Consider the following 19256-nt stretch of genomic DNA (forward strand, 5'->3'; position numbering starts at 1 on the left):
AAGGCATATCCTCCTCAAAGTTGGAAGGAGCCGAACCTCCCGCGATGGCCGAGCATTCTGGCACGACGTCATGAGCTGGACGGCTGGTGACAGACTATTTCATTGGTCGCGCTTCCATCGCCTGGGCGGGGCCTACTGGGCTTCTTGAGAGGGCTCTCAGTTGCTGCTTGCATCTCTGACCTGACTTCCGACGACGTTAAACTGACTGCTGCTGCTGTCTGGACTATCAACCATCTCAACCCTGAGGATGTCGACTGCCGACAATGTCGCCCCCGGAGGACCTGGTCGTGGCAGAGGTCGTGGCAGAGGTCGTCTCAGGTATGTTTGTCCTCGTTTTTTTTAGGAGTTCCGGGGTAGGCGTCGAGGTATTTCATGTTTCTCCACTTCCAAAGTGTAACTTTATTCCTGTAAGAAATGGAACGCAATAGGCGATCTCTCACGGCACTGCAGCTTGCGGCCTCTGATGGTCCAGCCAGGTGAGGTGCTAGCGCAAGCAGGTGACACACCTGTGCATTTCAGGAAAGCAGCGGTTGAAGAAAAGGGCCGAGACCTGACCATAAATGAAGGAAATGTAGCCCAATGGTGGAGATTCATGAGGCTTTGCCTCGCTTCTCAGCCTCGAGTATCGCGCACTGTCTAAGCCAGACGAAGGGAGCAGTGATTCCGTGTCTGAAGACTAATGATCACCGTAGCAAATATGTCGTGTTCACCGCAGCTGCTCTGAAATTCTTGCTGGCTTTCGTTACGATGGTGTGGCAGTTTTGACCAACCCGAAGTTCGCGGGTTCGATTCCGCTCCCGGTAATTGCATCTGTAATAATTATAATTATTGGGATTGAACGATGCAAAACCGCAATATGATATTGAGAAAGACGTAGTGGACTCCAGAAATTTCGACCTTCTATGGTGTCCTTCAACGTGCATCTAAACATAAGCACACGGGCTTCAAGCATTTTCGACTCCATCGAGAATGCGGCCGCCGCAAACGGGATTCGATCCCGTGACCTTGCGGGCCAGCAGCTGAGCACTTGTCCTCCACAGGGGTGGGCAAGCACGACCACCTTGGCGAGTTGGCCGCATTTGCCAGGGAGGTGAAATGGTAGCGGCTCGTGTAGCGCGCGATGACTGGTCACTTTAAGAGGATACCGAACAAAAGTTTGAGAATTAAAAAACTGCCGACAACGTGGAAATTTTACTCAAAACATGGCCGTCTCAATGCACACTAATTGTCACTATTAGTGGAATGCCAGCACGCGTCGACTTCACGCCGTTACGTCACATCTGCCGAGGTGCTCAGAGAGTTCCTGCATTTTTCCCTCTTTTTCAAGTTTTCGTGTACCGACCGCTATTGAAGCGGCACCAATATATTTTATTACTAAAACATGCCAGTTTTCGGTTGTCTAATGCTTTTACATGGATAAATGGATGAATTGACATGGCTGTACCCAATGGATGGGGTGGCGGCTAACGCCACCTACCCATAATACTTATGGAACAAAACTAGATTAATCGTTTTTATTTGTGAAGTTAAGCACTGACATTTGTAATGAAGAATTTATTTTCACTCGCGCCTTGATTGTAGCCACCAATCAGACAACGTACTTCTAGTTATTTCTACTCGCTTATAGTTTATTTTGCCCAATTTGTCCCTTAACCACCGTGCCCTAAATTCCAGTATTTTGACAAACTCTGCGCCATCGTCCTGAACTTTAAGGTGAAGTCTTTCACAGAAGATTATCAAGTCTTCGGCCTTCTCCTCCCACATACACGCACTGTATATCGCGTCTACCTCTTCGTATTTCGCCCAATAAGTCTTGGTTCGCAATGCTCCTGTCCTGGCCTCAAACAATACAGAACTACCCCGAGAATTATCATAAATTCTTTTCTTGGCAATTTTCTGCTGATAATTAAGTTAAAAACGTTCGATAGATCTCTAGTGCTGACTTTTTAATCATGCCCACTCTCCACTTGTTGGTATCCGTTTCTTTCACCTTCTTCTTAACCAATAGTTCTTTTTAATTTGGCCTCCTGCAGTTTTCTAAGAATTTTCCGCCAATTTTCTCGTTCGCTTCCTCCATATTGTGTCGACATTCCTCATGTACAAATAACTGAAAACCTTCCTAGTCCTACGCTCCTGTCCCGTTTCTCGCAATCGCTCCTCAAATTTTATCTTGCTGCTAGCTTCCTTGCCTTCCAAAGATGCCCATCTCATATCACCTTGTACTCCCTGATTTGGTGTATTAGGTTAGATCCCAAAGCAAGCCTACCTATTTTATGTTGCTTAATTTCTAATCTAGCTTGAAGCTCTGATCTCATGCTTAAGACAACATTGCTGAACGTCAGACCAGGAACCATGACGCCTTTCCAAATACATCTCACCACATCATACCTATTGTAACTCCTCAGTGCCCTATTTTTCATCGCAGCTGTATTCCAGGTACCTTTAGTCATTACGTGTATTTCGTGTTCTCTTAGGTGCTTGGTCCCATTGTTAATACGCCCCAATATTTGTATTTATCCGTTATCTCTAGTGTGACCTCCTGTATCCTAAGCTTACTACCTTCATTATTATTAAACATCATGGTTACTGATTTTAAATGTGGAGCATTTCTTAGCGAACTTCGGCGACTTTGAGCGTATCTATCTATCTATCTATCTATCTATCTATCTATCTATCTATCTATCTATCTATCTATCTATCTATCTATCTATCTATCTATCTATCTATCTATCTATCTATCTATCTATCTATCTATCTATCTATCTATCTATCTATCTATCTATCTATCTATCTATCTATCTATCTATCTATCTATCTATCTATCTATCTATCTATCTATCTATCTATCTATCTATCTATCCGCTTACGTTTAGAGGCTCTCGTGGTCGCCCCTTTAACGAGGCGTAATACAAAATTAGCATGGGAGAGTAAGACGGTTTCACGAATGTGACGCGGTGGTCAAGACATGAATTATGTGACAATCCCGTCGCGTACGTCATCAAACACTTCTAGCCAGATAGCGGCACATACCCAGGAGCGGGTATGTGGCACTGGTATGTGGGTATGTGCATAGGTGATTGGCACTTAGTATCTACCCACGGACGACAATAACATACACGAGAAACTTTAACGCGCGATAGTCGAGAAGTACGACATCGGTAGCGTCGACCCGACGAATGCACATAATACATTTTAGAGTCGCCGGTGGAATCGAACCCAAGCATTTTGCGTGGCAGTCAAGCATTCTACCAGAGAGCGAGGCCAGGTCTCGGAACTACTTTTAAATAGACGCTAATCTTCGTTAAGCGTCAATAGTGGTTGTAGGGCTGCCTACCCAATTTTATAAACATTACATATGTACACAGCCGTTACTTTGGGTTAACGTCGATTGTGGATAGGTGCCATGCGCTAAGTTGATTTATGTAGCAGTGCCCAGGACCAGCCTATTCGCGAGCATCAGCGCTTCATATTAGCTTCTGGTGCTGCTAATACACATGTTCCAGTTGACATCGTTTCGCAATTGCAAACAACTGGTTATATAAACACCTTTAACTCTTCAATTTATGTCTGCGCATGCAACAATGGTACATATATTTAGCGTCCTTTCATAACGTATCGCTCAATAAAAAAATGCGACACGGTCACCTTGCGTCCACATGCTTTGCATAAAATTGATTCCCCAGTACGTGGGATCTTTTTAATTTTTTTCTTACTTAATCTCAAATCTAACCTATCTCCCTAATTCACGCACATGTCTATTGATTCCTGCAAATCTTTCTTGTTGTCGGCCATTAGCACTTTATCATCTGCGTACATCACTGCTGGTGGTGTCTGTTCAATGAGTTTTCCTTGTTCGACGAAAGAAAGGTTGAAGCCAAGTCTGCCCTCCTCTAACTCGGCCTCTATTTCTTGTAGGTACATCATCAATAACAATGATGACAGAGGACACCCCTGCCTAAGCCTCCGTTGTATACAACGGAGGCTCTATCTAAGCCCACAGAGATATATCTCTGTGGGCTTGGATAGATGTTTTCCGCATCCTATAAATACCTTTTTACTTTTACGTATATCCTTCAAAAGATTAGTGACTACATCATCCCCACCTAGTGTGTCCAGTATTAGCCACGAGTCCTCTAGAACCACGATATCGTATGCTCCCTTGATATCCAAAAATGCTAGCCACGGGGGCCTTTGTTTCTCTTCTGCTATTTCGATGCACTGCGTCAGTGAAAACAAATTGTCTTCCAACCTCCTTTGTTTCCAAAACCCATTCTGCAGTATTCCAGCACTTCCTCATCCTCTATCCATGCCTGCAGTCTTTCCTTTATAATCTGCATCACCAGCATGTAGACCACTGATGTCACTGTTATACGACGGTAGTTGCTTATGTGAGCTTGGTCCCCCTTTCCTTTATAGATCATGCTCATCCTGCTAAATTTCCATCCATCGCCGTCTTCACCACCGATATTGTTTTTCTCACTGCCTCTCTGAAACTTTGCTTAGACTTGGGACCCAAATCTTTTATCAGTATAAGTGGGATGCCGTCAAGGCCTGTTGATGTACTACTAGGAACCCTTTTCTCAGCCCTTTGCCACTTTCGTTGTGAAATCGGAGCAACTTCGCCACTTGATGCATAAGGCTCTTGTTGAAATTTTTCTGTCATCCTTGTTCTTATAAATATTCAATAGCTTCGTCCCCTTTTAGCCTAACACTTTCAGATGTAGTTATAAAACATCTGCTCTAGGCTTGTCTTACTTTCTTAAGCGAGTTTAGATGGTCCCAAAATTTCGCAGCTGCCTTTCTATCTTTTTTATGTACTTCTGCCAACCACTGAGCCCCTTTCAGCTAATCTTTTCATTGATCAGAAGAGATGCTTCCCTTCAACAACCCAGAAAGATATCCCATTTTCTTTCAACATCATCTGTCTGTTCACTCCACTGATTAGCATGTCTGTGTTCCCTAGAGACTTTCTGACGTTTTCGTATGGCTCTTTTAACTTCCTCATCCCACCGATTCTCGCGTTTGCGTCTCTTTTCCTGGGTTACTTGTCACGTCCCTTAGCAAGCCCTAGCTGAAACAGTCTAATTAGATTCGTGTACGTCCACACTGTTTCATTATCCTTAGAGATTGCTTTGTCAGTGTGTTTAGCAGCTATATATTTATATTTGCCTTTCTGAATAAAATATGTGGAGTGCCTCCCCTGATCACTATCGAATGGGCATTGACGAGACGAGAAAGGTGCATCGTGTTAGCATATTCTATTGCGAAAAATGCGTGGCTAATCTACCTGGACGCACGTAGCTCTGTAATCGTCCAAGCTAGGAATATAATAGCAGTAGACTTATGCTGGGCGTGAGAGAGGGCTGGCAGAGTGGACTTCGGCTGTTCGTGTTCTCTTACTCTATACCTGTCCTAATTTCACACTTTACCCCTTTCAATATATCGCTGATGATTATTCCCAACCGGACTATCAGCTAACACTATAGTCTGAGCTGAGCGTGTCAATAGACACGTCCGGCATTATTGGCAAGCTCATTTCGGCGTGTGTACCGTCAGCTGATTACGATGATGATGTTGTTGCTTTTGCCCTTTTTAACGGGTCACCGTAGTTTTTAACGGGTCACCGCCCAAAATCGGCATGCCGAGAGACTAGAGATGGTTCGTGGTCAGGTGGCACGATGCGGCTGCTTCATAAAAGTTGTTACATTTATTTATTTTTCTAGCGTCAGTCTGATTTCAAGAATGCATCAATTGATTTTCGTACGGAGTCATTTAATTTAGCTCACGATCTTCGCCACAACAACCTTGTTCAGTATCCCTTAAAGGAACAACAGAATGTTAAAATTACCAGAACCCTGCCTCCAAAAATTTTCGACTCCCCCCTCCCAGAACTTCCTGATAGTGCACTTAGTCAAAACATAATGCGTAAGTTACCTGCAAACCTGAAAGCATCTTTGTCGCAACTCCCCCCCCCCCCTCTCAACCCCAGCAAAAACTCCTGGCGTCACTCCTGCCATGCTCGCCGCTATCTTCTCCGCCCCTCCCCTTTATCTTTTCTCGTGGACTTTCCCCTCTATTTTCTTTTATCACCAAGCCACCCGGCGATCCCCTTCTGCCTTGTATCATCGTACTGAAATAGGGTGTCGAGGTGAAATCTTTACCGCTTAAGTTAATTTTTGGTTCATTCGCATAAGCTTTTCTTCCGGAACGAAAAAAAAATGTTCCGTAAGGATTTTATTTGGATGCAAAGTTTGAATATAAACACACTTTTTCCACGTTATGCAGAGGAGCACGTCCGGCATTCGTACCGAGAATTATTGTCAATTAGCGCGAACGAGTACCCTTCCAACTCACAGCATTAATTTCTTCAAAACAGAATTAATAATTTTTTTGGAGTAGGCTCAACAGTTAGTGTCGATAGTGAGTTTGACCTGAAAAGCAGCATCTCATCGAGTGTTCTCTACGGTATTGAAATACACATGGGTGAGCGCGACAGGTACACGAAAGTTCATGTCTGGTATATAAACGTGTCTCTTTGCCCCTGCTCCTGTTTTTCACTAGATTTCCGCTTGAAATGCGCGCTGTTATTGCATTCCTAGAAATGCATAGTTGCTCGACTTTTCCATGATCTCGGTAGTTTCGTTTTGGTTGCTTTTCCGCAACTAAAAAAAAACGATTGAAGAAAATTTGTTCATTCCGGAGCGAGAGAATAGATAACGTTTCAGTTAAGTTTTCCTTCGAATCAAAAATGGTTTTTCGGTTTTCATTCCATTCCGACGGATTGTGAAGGACTATGTTTGAAGTAAAAACGTGGGAGAGAGGGGGGCGGGGGTGGTGTGCTCTTCGCTTTTTGGCGTTGAAAATATGGCAACTTGTTAGTTTGTCCTTTCATCTTGTCCAATCCCGCGGCGCAATATTCTTCAGAAGATGATCGCGTTCACAGCACGTTCCCGCCTGTCAATTGCGACTCCTCCCTTTTCGGGGTTGCAAGAACGCCGCGACACCAACGTGCTTCTTCGTTTCCTTGTAAACGTTGTACATATGCGTCAACAGAGGAAAGAGCAAGAAAAGAAGGATAGAGAAAAGGCAGGAACATTAACCAGTTTTGCATAAAAATGCATTGCTTAGAAAGCATTTAAGTTGCCATGCAACTGACCAGAAGAAGAGAAGACTTCAGTCTGTCATGGCAAGTCATAAACAAGGGTGTTTTTCTGAGTTGATTTTAGGAGAACATTCGGCCTTTATCAGAGTTTACTTCTCGCGAATTTCCATTTCTCCGAAATTCGGTGTTTAATATTGCGTTACAAGATGGCGCGATGTGTTCTTTATTATCTATTTCCAATGAAAATGTACTGCACTTTCGCTGAAAGTCCTGTTTCTCTGTCTTTCTATATCTTTACCTTCGTGTTTATTGAATAATTATTACGGTTTAACGTTCCAAGACCACCATATGATTGCGAGAGACACCATAGTGGAGTGCCCCAAAAATTTATACCACCCGAGGTTCTTTAACGTGCACCCAAATCTGAGCACACGTACGGGCCTACAACATTTTCGCCTCCATCGGATACGCAGCCGCCACCGCCGGGATTTAATCCCCCGACCTGCTGGTCAATAGCTGAGTACCTTAGCCACTAGACCACCGCGGCGGGGAAGGCTGTTATGTGCACTCCTGTAAACCTACCAAAGTGTACCCTTCAAGGGCAGTACAGCTTTTCCCCCTAGGCTCCATCAACCTCCCCGTCGAGTAGTGTTCAACAAGCTCCGTGTGTGTAAGGTATTCTCAAAAGAGAGAAAAGAAGATAAAAGTAAGCTCCGTAACTGTCTGCATCAAGGTGCGACAACTCAACAGTGGCTCACGAGCGATGGGGGTAAAGAGGGGTTAAAAGAGACAGAGATAGAAATGAGTACACCCACATACAGAAGTAAAGAAAAGATATATAGAAAAATGGGGACACGGTCGATAGAGTCCGAGGATGGGGCACCACTCAGTGAGAGCTTCAGGCGAAATGTGAATTTCAAAATCGAATCGAATATTATTCGAATGGCTTCCGGATAGTACAGTATGGCGATAATTTTTCAAGCAGACTGTTGAATGGTAATGCAACCATTTTCGAAACAGCCCAATTATAGCACAGCGTGTAATCGTAACTATATATTAACCAACGTTTAACAGCAACAACAAAATTTACGACCGCTTTGAAGCAACAAAAATCAATACAAGACTAGAAACTGTGGGAAGCTAGTTTACAGCAGCAACTAGAGCTTTAGAAACATTTTTACCATCAACTATAAAAACTATAGACATGACTATAGCACTATAGGCCACACTTTTCCAACATTATTTAAACGAAGCTGATTCAGAAAAAGGAGCATATTTGTGTTAAAGTGATCACGAAAGTCATGATGAAAATAGCGAATTGATGAATCTCGCTTCGGCGACACTCGAGTAAACACTAGGCTTACGCAAATATTTGAATGCTCCGAATATTCGAACGAATATTACAGTATTCGGATTCATTTCTATACAAATTTAAATTATTGGAAATTTTGAAGTACTCAACATAAACAAATAAATGTAACTTTTTGTAAAGCTTTTTTCACTGCAGTGGTGAAATGCCTAAACGCGAAAGCACCTACTCAAAGGAAATCTGCACTGCCGCGAAGCTCCACTTAGAGGTTAAATAAACATGACACCCTCACATTGGTTCGTTATTTTTGAAGTTTACAAGCTTGTTATACCAGCTCATATGCCCTTATATTAAGAGAAATTGTTCCAATTTTCCTTGATATTGCGCAGGTTAGTTTCGTCATGACGAATATATCCACTCTTCTTTTAACAAGTGGTGTGTACTAATAGAATTTCATTCGAAATTATTCAACCTATATCACTACCCGTTTAGAGCCTGAGATTCACTATTCGCACAAATCAGTAAATCGTCGATACTCCCGTAAGACCTTTAGCTGCATGCGTATTAGTAATTGGGTATTAGTAATCCCTGTCTTTTTCGATACTTCTTCGAGCTTTACCAATCGGTGCTTATAATGAAGGCAATATTTGAAAAAAAAAAACTAATCGGTATTTCCAATGCGAATAATGCGACTCCCTTCTAAAAAAATTCGAATGTTGGACGTCGCCTTTACTCGTTGCAAAGGCGTCTTGCGTGTCCGTTATATAAATTCTATTATTTGATGTCAATTACTTAATTCACGCGGTAGCGCAAAAGTAACGATGTTCTACACGGTAACTGTTAAAGGTACTGTTTAAAGTGAGATGCGATTCGCAAAAGAAAAAAAGAAGTTATTTGTTTCGTAGTTTAAGGCAATAAATTTTTCGCCGCGTACATAAATTTTCATGCTGATTTCAGATATGTAATTAATGTTGTAGTAAGTTTAATAGTTTTCGTTTTCAACTACAACATTATGTTAAATATAACTCTTCTGGAAAAGCTTTTTCTGCCACTAAACATTTGTATTTATGGTCACTTCCAGCTCATATTGCTCCCCATTAACTGTAGAATGCCAAGAAAGTGTGTATGACACATTTAAATAAACAAGATAAATTGAAATGTGAGAAGTGTAAATGCTCAGCCCACACATATTACTTGCTCTAAATTCATGGTAAATATATAGTAGATATTGTATTTTACATAAGATGCGCCCTTTGCATGTTGACTCTTTTGTTACCGCGCGAAAATGGTTGTTTTTCGCATGTCTCGGGAAGATCACTTTTGCCGGCTTAAAAAGTACACCGGCACGCATTGAATCATACTGTGATGACTGCGACGAGTGCGCCGTAGGGGCCGATTTATTTATGATCGGTGTGCGGGGCCGACTTAGCATCTCAGGTGCGCGGGAATCACCATGATGGTGATAGTGGTGAAATTATGAAGCTCGCCAAGCGCGTACCTCGTGAAAAGCTTCCGAGCCACGGGCACAGCTCGGCTATCCTCAGAGCGGAAGGACAAGTTCGGGCCACGCCCCGACTGCTCGTTCTGACCGTCCGGGCCTCGTCTCGGCGTTCAAGTCCTCGGTTGCATTCTGGACTGGGCATCGCCCCAACTTAGCCTCGGCGTGCTCTGGAGCAACGTTCTTCACGGCCAGCCGCTGTTCTAGTCTCGGAGGAAAGGTACGCAGCCGGCTTGGATGGTTGTCGGGGCTTTCGACCCCGTGTCGTGGGCGCTCGCTTCAGTCGAGCGTGACCTGGACGCCAGCAAGATGGCCGGGTGCGGGACGTAAGCTCGAGCCAGCGAGCTCCACGAGAAGGTGTGTTCCCACCGTGGACGCTGCCGCGACGGACTCAACGCCACGTTGCCCGGTCACTCCAACGACGGTGCGCGTGAGTGTCGTCTTCAAAACTTGGTGGCGTGGAAGTTAAGATGTAGACTTACGTATCGCGTGGACAGGAACTTGCCAGTAGACTTTCTTTAGCCTCGTGTCGTCCTGATGTTCTTCGTGAGATTTGTTCGTGTGTGTCCTCGTCCAATATAAAGAACGTCCTCGTGTTATCAGGATGTCTTAAGTGCTTCCGATGACCTGGGCCCATTGAGTAAAACCCTTTACTCATCGCACATACCACACTTTGCACAATGAAATGCTCTTCCCCAAAAACATATGTCGTAGAGCAACAAAAGTAGTTTAAAATGAATTAAAGTGTCGAAAGTGTGGAATTTTCGGTCACCAGCTGGTAAATAAAGGAATGAAAAGCCATATATATGCAAAAAATTCAAAACAAAGAAAATTGAAATATACATTTTTGTAGGGAAATGACCAGAAACAGTACAAAATATAATGAATGTTGTACAAAACGTTTCTCCTCACGTAGACAAAGGAAATCAGAGCCGAGGTGTTGCTTCTTTGCTCATGCTATGCGGTGAAACATTTTGTGGGTTATCACGAGAAACACGTGTACTCCTGCACTTCTTCATAAATTTTTTTTTCTTGCGATGAGAGTCTCCAGGTGTTACAATATAGATGGATAACCGTGATGCGAGTAATGCCTCTATATGGGCCATCTCACTCAGCATGGGTTATCGTCCCAATATATGTATCCAAGCATATTTCTTTGCATTTTTGCGCATATCGTATTAAAGAAAGGGCAATATCACGCGCAGATCTAAATAGTTTCGCGCTGATTTGTAGTCAGCGTCAAGATCTGCTCCAGGGGCCTTCTTGCCGTTAGGAGAAGCTCTGCTGCCAGTGCCAGCACACCACGCCCCAGCGAAGTATAGATTACGCATGTAACCAAAGTAGCTATAAGATTGGGCACAAGGCGCAGCAGCTACACACTTGAGGTGAAAAATACAACTTGAGGCTGTAGACAAAACAAACCCATGAAAGGATGTGGATGTCTCGAACCTACACAAAACATGGCCTTCATAAAATTTGAATCCTCGAACTCTCAACTCGTCCTCACTCAATTCAGGTGGGGTTCGCACCCATGGATGCGTGACTACGATGTCATAGGAGCAACTAGGGACACTAGATGTGACCTTCCATTTGATATAACGATGCAAACAAAACCGAAAATGCTGGAAACTGACAGAGAAGGCCACCTCGACACTTTAAATGTGCGGAGGACTTTCGTGAATACTTTTTGTAGAACAAACTTTCCCCGACTCCTAGGAACAGCTCTCTGTTGAATACCTGGCACCGATTTCTGGCAATTATTACTGCTCAACATAGTCAAATAGCGAAAATGACACTTCAATTCGACATTTGGCTTGAAAGGGTTCTTTTCATTACAAAAATTTCATGTTGCCGAAACATAATCACGCGCAGCACGCCCTTCTGTCAAGTTTCCTGGCCTGGTGCACTTTTCCACAATACACACCCATTAGTCTGCGCTAAGGTCTGTCGAAAATCACTATGTTGCCAAAACGGACAAATTCAAATTGATTCTGAAATTTACATCAGGTTGTTATCAGTTTGATACATTGCATAATGAAAACTAATACAGCGAGATGCTTCGACAACGCTATATGACCTCCAACTAATGTATGATAAAATTAGTATCTGCTCCTAAAACAACCAACAGCTGCTCGCAACTATAGCAATTTTCCTGCTTCAAAGCACGCTCCAAAAAGCAAAAAGTCTATTCAATCACTGGCTATTGTTTCGCAATTAGATATTCTTTCAGTGCCCGCTTTTCAAGTCAGTATATAGGCATACTACACCCTTCACGCCTAGCTTGTGCTGAAAACCACAAAACTGTGGTTGCCCGTGCCATGGCCACGTTTAACTGAGGAGGTGAACCTTGGTTCGGAGATAGCAAACTGTTAGTAGAACTGCCGCTAGGCCTTCCGTCCAACTGTAGGACTTGAATACGCTTTAGGGTAACTGAGGTTGACGTGCCCGTGCAGCTGTAGGGCAATCACGGACACGGTGCTGCCACCTATAGTGCGATTTTAGGGCGAAGAAGGAGCGAGTACGAGCTTTGTTGGCACAACCAAAATGCTTCTACGTGGCCTGTGTTTATGAAAGTAGCAGGCGAAGAAAGTTCTCGACTCCAGCGCTACCTGCAGTTCACACTCACGTTGTGCCTTGCAATATTTTCTTTCTTTCTTCCTTTCTTTTTTTTCTTTCTTTCTTTCTTTCTTTCTGTCTTTCTTTCTTTCTTTCTTTCTTTTATTTTTCGAGTAGCATAACCCATTGAAACTCGCTGTGATGGAAGGGCTGCTTTTATCTGCTCCAAAAAAGAAATGTTGCTCCAAACATATAATTTTCTCTATATGTTTCTTTGAACATATGACTTTCTTTCTTTCATTCTTTCTTTCTTTTTATAGCAGCCCCTTATTGCTACATTTTCCATTAAAGACGTGGTGAGTCGCATGTGCTTCAAAGAATAGGTTAGCCGCGGCTTCTAGACTGAGTCAAGCACTGTAGTCTGAAAAAATAATTCATCCGTGTCTTGCCGCATTTGTAGTATTTAGTGGCCCCACTTTCGATGAATGATTGAAGTTGCGTGACACCTGTTATTTTCCTCACAGATGGCCTCAGCATGAAAATGCACCTGCGACACACGATATTTATCGAAAACATTTTTTATCGCAGTGGTTCATCAAATTAGCGATTACTAGTAGTTACGCTCTATATTTGTTCAGAATGGCCGTTTAAAAGAAAACAAAATGAACTGCTGTGTACTTGGCAAGCAGAAGTATTGGCCCTATTTACTGCTGCGCTGGAGATTCTCTGACGAATACATAGTGTTCATGTGACGTCACTTCCGCCGTTGTCGTCATCTCCCGCCATGCCCGGGTACCTCGCTGGGTACCTACAGCAGTTTGCGTGCTGCAGCGTGGTTTGTTGAGGGCTCGTCATCTGTTGCCGTGCGCGATGCTTAAAAAAAAGCCGTGTGGTTTTTCGTCGTGATGCTTTAACGAGCTCATCGGGTCAGGAAGGCCTCGCTTGTTCACTCGATGCAAGATCAGAAAATCAAAACGTGTGACACATATACCAGCCACCACGTACACCGGCTGCCCGCCACGATCTACGAGGACCCATTATCTCGCCTTCCCTGCAAATTGCTTGGCCCAAGAACAAGTGAAAGCTCAAAGTCTCTCAAGCCGCAATTTTGAAAGTGAATGAGCAAAGCGCACAGCTCCCATCGAAAACGAGTCGTCGTGCAGATCTAGGCAAGTTTACAGAAGATATATTATTAATAATAATTTTGATATGTTGCTGCGGCCCACACCACCAAAGTAGCAGTGCGGCTCCTCGAGTCTTTAGAACAGTGCTAATGTTGAGCGTCTTTAATATGAATTTGTGGAAACAGCCGAGGAATATATTATGCCAGGTATACAGACTTCGCATGGTGAATGCCACGGTGACGCCGGTCACTATTTTGCGTATGTTTTGACACATTTTTTATCTTGTATAATACTTTTGTTGTTGTGCGCTAATGTAAAGTAGAGTTCCTGAAAATGTTGGAGACAGCTTTGGGGAATCAATCGACCAATTTCTAAAAAACCTGACCCTCCAACTAGAACCGATAGGCTATACTTCAAATCGGTGGCGCATTTCGAAAGTCAAGAATCGGCGCTGCATGACGCACGTGCACAGTACTGAACACAATTTTCATGTAATCCTATAGAAAGGCTTGCTGCTTGATTCTTGCGGATGTCAGACACGCAACTTGGATAGTTTTGCCCCTTCGTTCGTTACGCGCGCCAAGAAAAGCCATAAATTGCCAAAGTGATGTTATTATATTTCATGAACATTTCAATACTGAAAAACAATTCTGCATTGACGTGATGCTCATTGAAGCGCAGAAACCCAATCAATATTGCTGTCCCCGCTTCATTGGCATAACGTTTACAGAGCTCGGCTGCTGAACCGAAAATAGCGGGTCCGATTTCAGCTGCGGCGACTCCATTTTGTTGAAGGCGAAAGGCTAGCGGCTCATGTGTCAATGCAAGTCAAAGAACACCAGGTGGTCAAAATTTCCGAAGCCCTTCACGGCAGAATCCATCATAATCATATACTCGTTTTGGGACGTAGACCGCAGATTTTATTCCTCAGTGTGCTGATTCCAAAAACCACAAATGCGCATCTTTTATTTCTTATGCAACAGTGAAAAATAACAAAGAAAAGTTCATGCAGGCAAAAGAGGACCAGAATGTACAAAAAAACATGGCTATGAAGTGACCGTTTACTACAAAAAAGCCACTATAAAGGCTTACTCTAGATACGATAAATTGCATGACAGCAAAAGGGAGATCATTTAATAACTTGTAAGACCCTCATCAACGTAAAATGATGGCGCATCACCCTTGGCCCACCCTTAAAACATGTCCAAGCCAAACAAGTCCCAGCCACATGGAACGCTGAAGCCTCAATGCGATTCTTTGTTTCCAGTCACAACCTAAACTCGTCCATGCATTTCGATTTCTGAGCCGAAATGAAAGCGAGGTGTCAGAAAAATAACGGTGAAACAAAGCGCCGATGAATGATGGCCAGGGTGGTTTGCGCCGTTGCCTGCTTTTTTTTACGTGAATCCTACCTGCAAGCATTCCTTTCCTCCTTTTAGTCTTTATATTTTCTTGAATTGCCCCTCATCTTAATTTGTTTTTTTTTTTGAATAAACATTCCAGTGGAGTGGAGCGCCTGGTTCTGTATTTTTCTCCTGTGTGTTGTCGCCAAGTTTCTTCTTACATTGTTAAGCCACAGACCGTTACCAGCTCTACCAGTTTTTCCCCATATTCTGCATCTCTTATTATTATCATTCCTTGCTTCTGTTTTTTTTTCAGGCTTAATCAGCCGATCCCGACTCCCGACAGCAGCTCGTGGGAAGCTAACGATGCCAAGCCACCTGTGGCTGTCGTCGGCCGCAGTGCACCATGCACATCAGCATCTTCAATGCCGGCTTGCAGTTACGCTTATAACAAGTTGCCACACAAGCACTCCGTTCTCGAAAATGAGGGACGTAATGGCCCTGCCATGACACGTGCTGTGCTTAACAAAAGGCATGCTGACCCGGCAATCAAGCAACCTGCAGTGCCGAAATATAATCGTTGGGACGAACCAAGTGTTTCGACGAGTGGTCAGCCATACTTGACCACGCATGGCAAGGGTACCCCCAGGCACGTTTCTCATCTGGAAGCCGACCAACGACAGTGCAAGCCGGCTGCGGAAAGCTTCCGAAATGACTTTTGCTCTCGCCAAACCGACTCGACGAATGCCGGATCATCGTCTATCCACCAGCACCGAACCATCCCAGGTCGACCATCCAAACCAAGTCCAGGTGTCAAACCGAGCCTGCCCTACAGTAGCAAGGCACGACATGACCGACCTGCTGCCGCCACTGTGACCACTGGCATTGACCATCAGTACGCTCTCAATCTGCACAAGAGCTGTCCGAGTTTGCCGCCAGTCGAAGACATCGCAAAGCGTCTGAAAGATCTACAGAGGAGGTTTCAAAGTACAGGACTCAGAGTGGACATGTCCTGCTCGATGACAGACACTGAGCCTTGTTGGATCTCCAACAGTCTGACGATGTTCAACCGCATTTTCTCGGAGACTAACATCGAAGTCAAAGAAGAAGAGCCCCGAAAATTCAGTGTCTGCTTCCTTGATGGGATTGAACGGTCGGACCACAACCGGACTTTTAATGCCTGCATTCTGCTCCACATTCTCCTCACGAGGCACAAGTGCGTACAGTCGCTGCTCCTAGACAAGAGGACCATCGCGAATCGTTTTCCCGAGATACTCTGTGATGCACTTGCCTGCAACAGGGGCCTCAAGCACCTGGCCATTGATTGTTGGGACATTTCACCCGGCTACGAGCATACGCTCGTCTCCTCGTTCTGCAAGATGCCGGCGCGAATAGAAACGATCGCAGTCTCCAATCTGTCTATGGGGCCAAGTGAAGCTGCACGGATTGGTGAGATGGTAGCGAAGACAGAGAGCGTACGCATCATAAAGTTCCTGGAGAATGGCATGCCACCCGGGGCTGGCACAGAGCTCATGAAAGGTGTGTGTCGCAACGGCAGCCTCGAGCTTATCTGGCTCAGAGGCAACGCCATTGGGTTCGGCGGAGCGCGCATCCTCGGCGAATACCTGTCCACGTCTTTGAAGCTTCGAGATCTGTCACTCAGCCACGTGCCATGCTTCGATGAGGGGCAGCTTGTGCTCATCGCGGAGGGGCTGAAGACGAATCGCAGTCTCGAAACACTCAAGATTGAATATTGCCATGTTACTCCAACCGGCATAGACACGCTTGCCGAAGTTCTAAAAACCAACAGCACTCTCAAGAACTTGGCGGTGTCCGCGTGCGGCCTTGCACAAACGGCCGCTAGGTCCCTCGGAATTCTTCTGGAGTTCAACTCTGCCCTTCTCGACATGGACTTGAAGGACAACATTATCGACGACACTGGAGCGATGCGGTTGGCTACGTCACTGAGGATCAACACGCACCTCGAGACGCTGAACCTCGAGGCAAACCACATTAGCTCAGTAGGGGTTCTAACACTCGTCGAAGCACTTGCAAGCAACAAAGTTCTGAAAGAGCTGAGGCTGGGTTCCTTTCCGGCACAAAATGCAGATTATGAGCAGGCTGTCAGGACAGCCTTGTGTAGCACTGCCGCTCACGGCCGGGTGCAACTGTGCTATAAACGGCTCTCATATGTCTTCGATCTCTCAGAGGGCCTGCACCTAAATGCAAAACGAATTACATCTATACATCTGACCGCCAGCGTGAACATTAAGGGAGATTGCCTCAAGAAACTCTTTGGTTCACTGGCTCAACTTTCGTGCCTTGAGTCCCTCTGCCTCGAGTCCCCAATAAGAATGGACGATTCAGCTGCAAGGAAGTTTGCCCGTCTACTGGTCACAACGAAGACGTTAAAGCGCATTCAAATAAACGACTGCAACGCAAAAAAAGGTGCCCTGGAAATAGTCATGCAAGGCTTGAAAGTGAACCAGTCTGTCTCTCACATGGACATGGAGTTCTCAGCCACCCGCAGCTCATGGACCAACGCATTTGTGAACATGCTGAAAGGCAACAAGACGCTGACACACTTTGGCCACATTACGACCAAGAAGTCAGAACTGCGTTACATTGCTGAGGAGCTGCACGCGAACCACTTCCTCACGTCTCTCAGCATCTGGGAGCAGCCTGGATACGAGGAGGACATTTTCGCAATCAACGAAATCCTTCGCCGGAACGCCGCCCACCTCAACCGAGCTGTCGAGTTCGCCCTGGACCCGGAGAAGTATGGCGCCGAGCGGGAGCCGGCGGAGGGTTACGAGGAGCTCTGCGACACTCAAACCTTCCAGAACCATCTCTCAAGGGTCGCTGGTCCGAAGCGGGCGTCCGAGGCCATGAGCAATGCACGTCGACACATCACCACAAACCTGTTTGCCATCGCGGGAGTTTGCCAGGGACCAGTCACTTGCTGGCCCCACCCGAAAGGTGCGCCACAAGCAGACTCCCTAAACATATGGTGTTGGATGGACATTTTTTCGTATCTGAAGTTGGCAGACATACCACGTACTTCTCCGGACTCGGTGACATCTTAAGCTTTATGTTTTTTTCCTTCTCATTGCCTTTTGAAATTCACAGCAATGTCTAATTGAATGAAAACATGCATCATTTTAACGCAAGAAGAACCATTTTCATAAATATATACAGTGAAAGCTCGTTTTATTTAAGTTTGAACAGGACCAGATAAAAATTTCCAAATGAACCCAGCTATCAGCAGTAACGAAAAATTAATGTGTACTACAAATCAATAGTGACTCATTTTCTTGGTGAATATGTAAATCCTACAACTATATTGCGTAAGACAAGCAAAACATTTACAATCTTTCTTCATCTAGCGGCATCGTTCTCAATGCTGCAATGTTTGACTAGCGCTGAATCCCCGTGTTTGACTCTTTTGTGTTTTATTAGGTCTCCTGAGTTGTCACCACCACCCCGCGTCGATAGTTTTTTCGCACGTCAAATGTACGACAACTAATGGTTCCTCCACGTGACAAACAAGTTTTATTCCACCAAACCAGCCTGAGAGTTTTTCGTCTCTTTCTAAGAGACGTAATTAGAATTTTTTTTTAGGGGGGGGGGGTTGAATAGGCCCCGCCTCTCTGAATTTTCGCTCTGTATGCCCCCACGAAACAAAAATCATTTCTGTGTGCAAGGAGGGGGGGGGGCGGGAACGGTATGCCGTTTTTAACATCTCCACTGTCTACTACAGGCATTCTGGATGGCGTAGTTGATTCATCCAACAGCTCGGTTTATCTTCCATGCATAGTGCATGTCCGAGTTTTGTCACGGGCGCATTCCATTAAAAAAAGGTTACCCAGTGCCGGATCCCCATGAGGCTAAAACTGCGGTATAGCCTGGTGTAACTACGGTCACTAACAGGGGCAGTATTACAGAAGGTTTGAACAATGCACATGGTGGCCAGGACCAGAAAGTATATCCAATCCAAATGTCCAAATAACGAGCTTTCACTGTACTAATTTGATTAATCAAACTTTATATTCAATGCCCGTGTGTACATTGAATTGCGAGTGCTAGGCACACTCTACAACAGTTATGCATATTGACAGTTTTTGTTATTCTATTTAATTAACACGTGGCCTGAGTTTGTGTAAACCTACGATGCTGCTTCTGAGAAGCAGCGTCTCCCTTGGTGTTTTTAGTACTAATCATTTTATTTTTAAGCGTAGTCATGCGGTGTTTCAAGGTTTCATCATTTTTGCCGAAATTCATTAGACGAGAAGCGAACATTTTTAAAGAAAAGAAGCGTTTCGTC

General features: G+C 44.6%; 1 protein-coding gene across 1 annotated transcript; it reads left to right on the plus strand.

Annotated features, from left to right (window-relative positions):
- Positions 1-263: 263 nt before the first annotated feature.
- Positions 264-18231, plus strand: LOC142772229 (uncharacterized). The gene is made up of 3 exons (XM_075874425.1): positions 264-318; positions 413-476; positions 15249-18231. Exons 1-3 carry the CDS (start codon positions 264-266, stop codon positions 18016-18018), a joined length of 2889 nt encoding a protein of 962 aa, XP_075730540.1. The 3' UTR covers positions 18019-18231.
- The last annotated feature ends 1025 nt before the right edge of the window (positions 18232-19256 follow it).

Source organism: Rhipicephalus microplus, chromosome 9 (genome assembly GCF_043290135.1).
Source record: "Rhipicephalus microplus isolate Deutch F79 chromosome 9, USDA_Rmic, whole genome shotgun sequence".
In the NCBI taxonomy this organism is placed as follows: Eukaryota; Metazoa; Arthropoda; class Arachnida; order Ixodida; family Ixodidae; genus Rhipicephalus; species Rhipicephalus microplus.

Excerpts from the sequence above, each read along its gene's own strand:
- LOC142772229 (XM_075874425.1), top strand. The coding sequence starts at position 264 with ATGTCGCCCCCGGAGGACCTGGTCGTGGCAGAGGTCGTGGCAGAGGTC. Across the intron at positions 319-412 it reads CGTGGCAGAGGTCGTCTCAG|AAATGGAACGCAATAGGCGA; the intron begins GTATGTTTGTCC and ends TATTCCTGTAAG. Across the intron at positions 477-15,248 it reads GCCTCTGATGGTCCAGCCAG|GCTTAATCAGCCGATCCCGA; the intron begins GTGAGGTGCTAG and ends TTTTTTTTTCAG.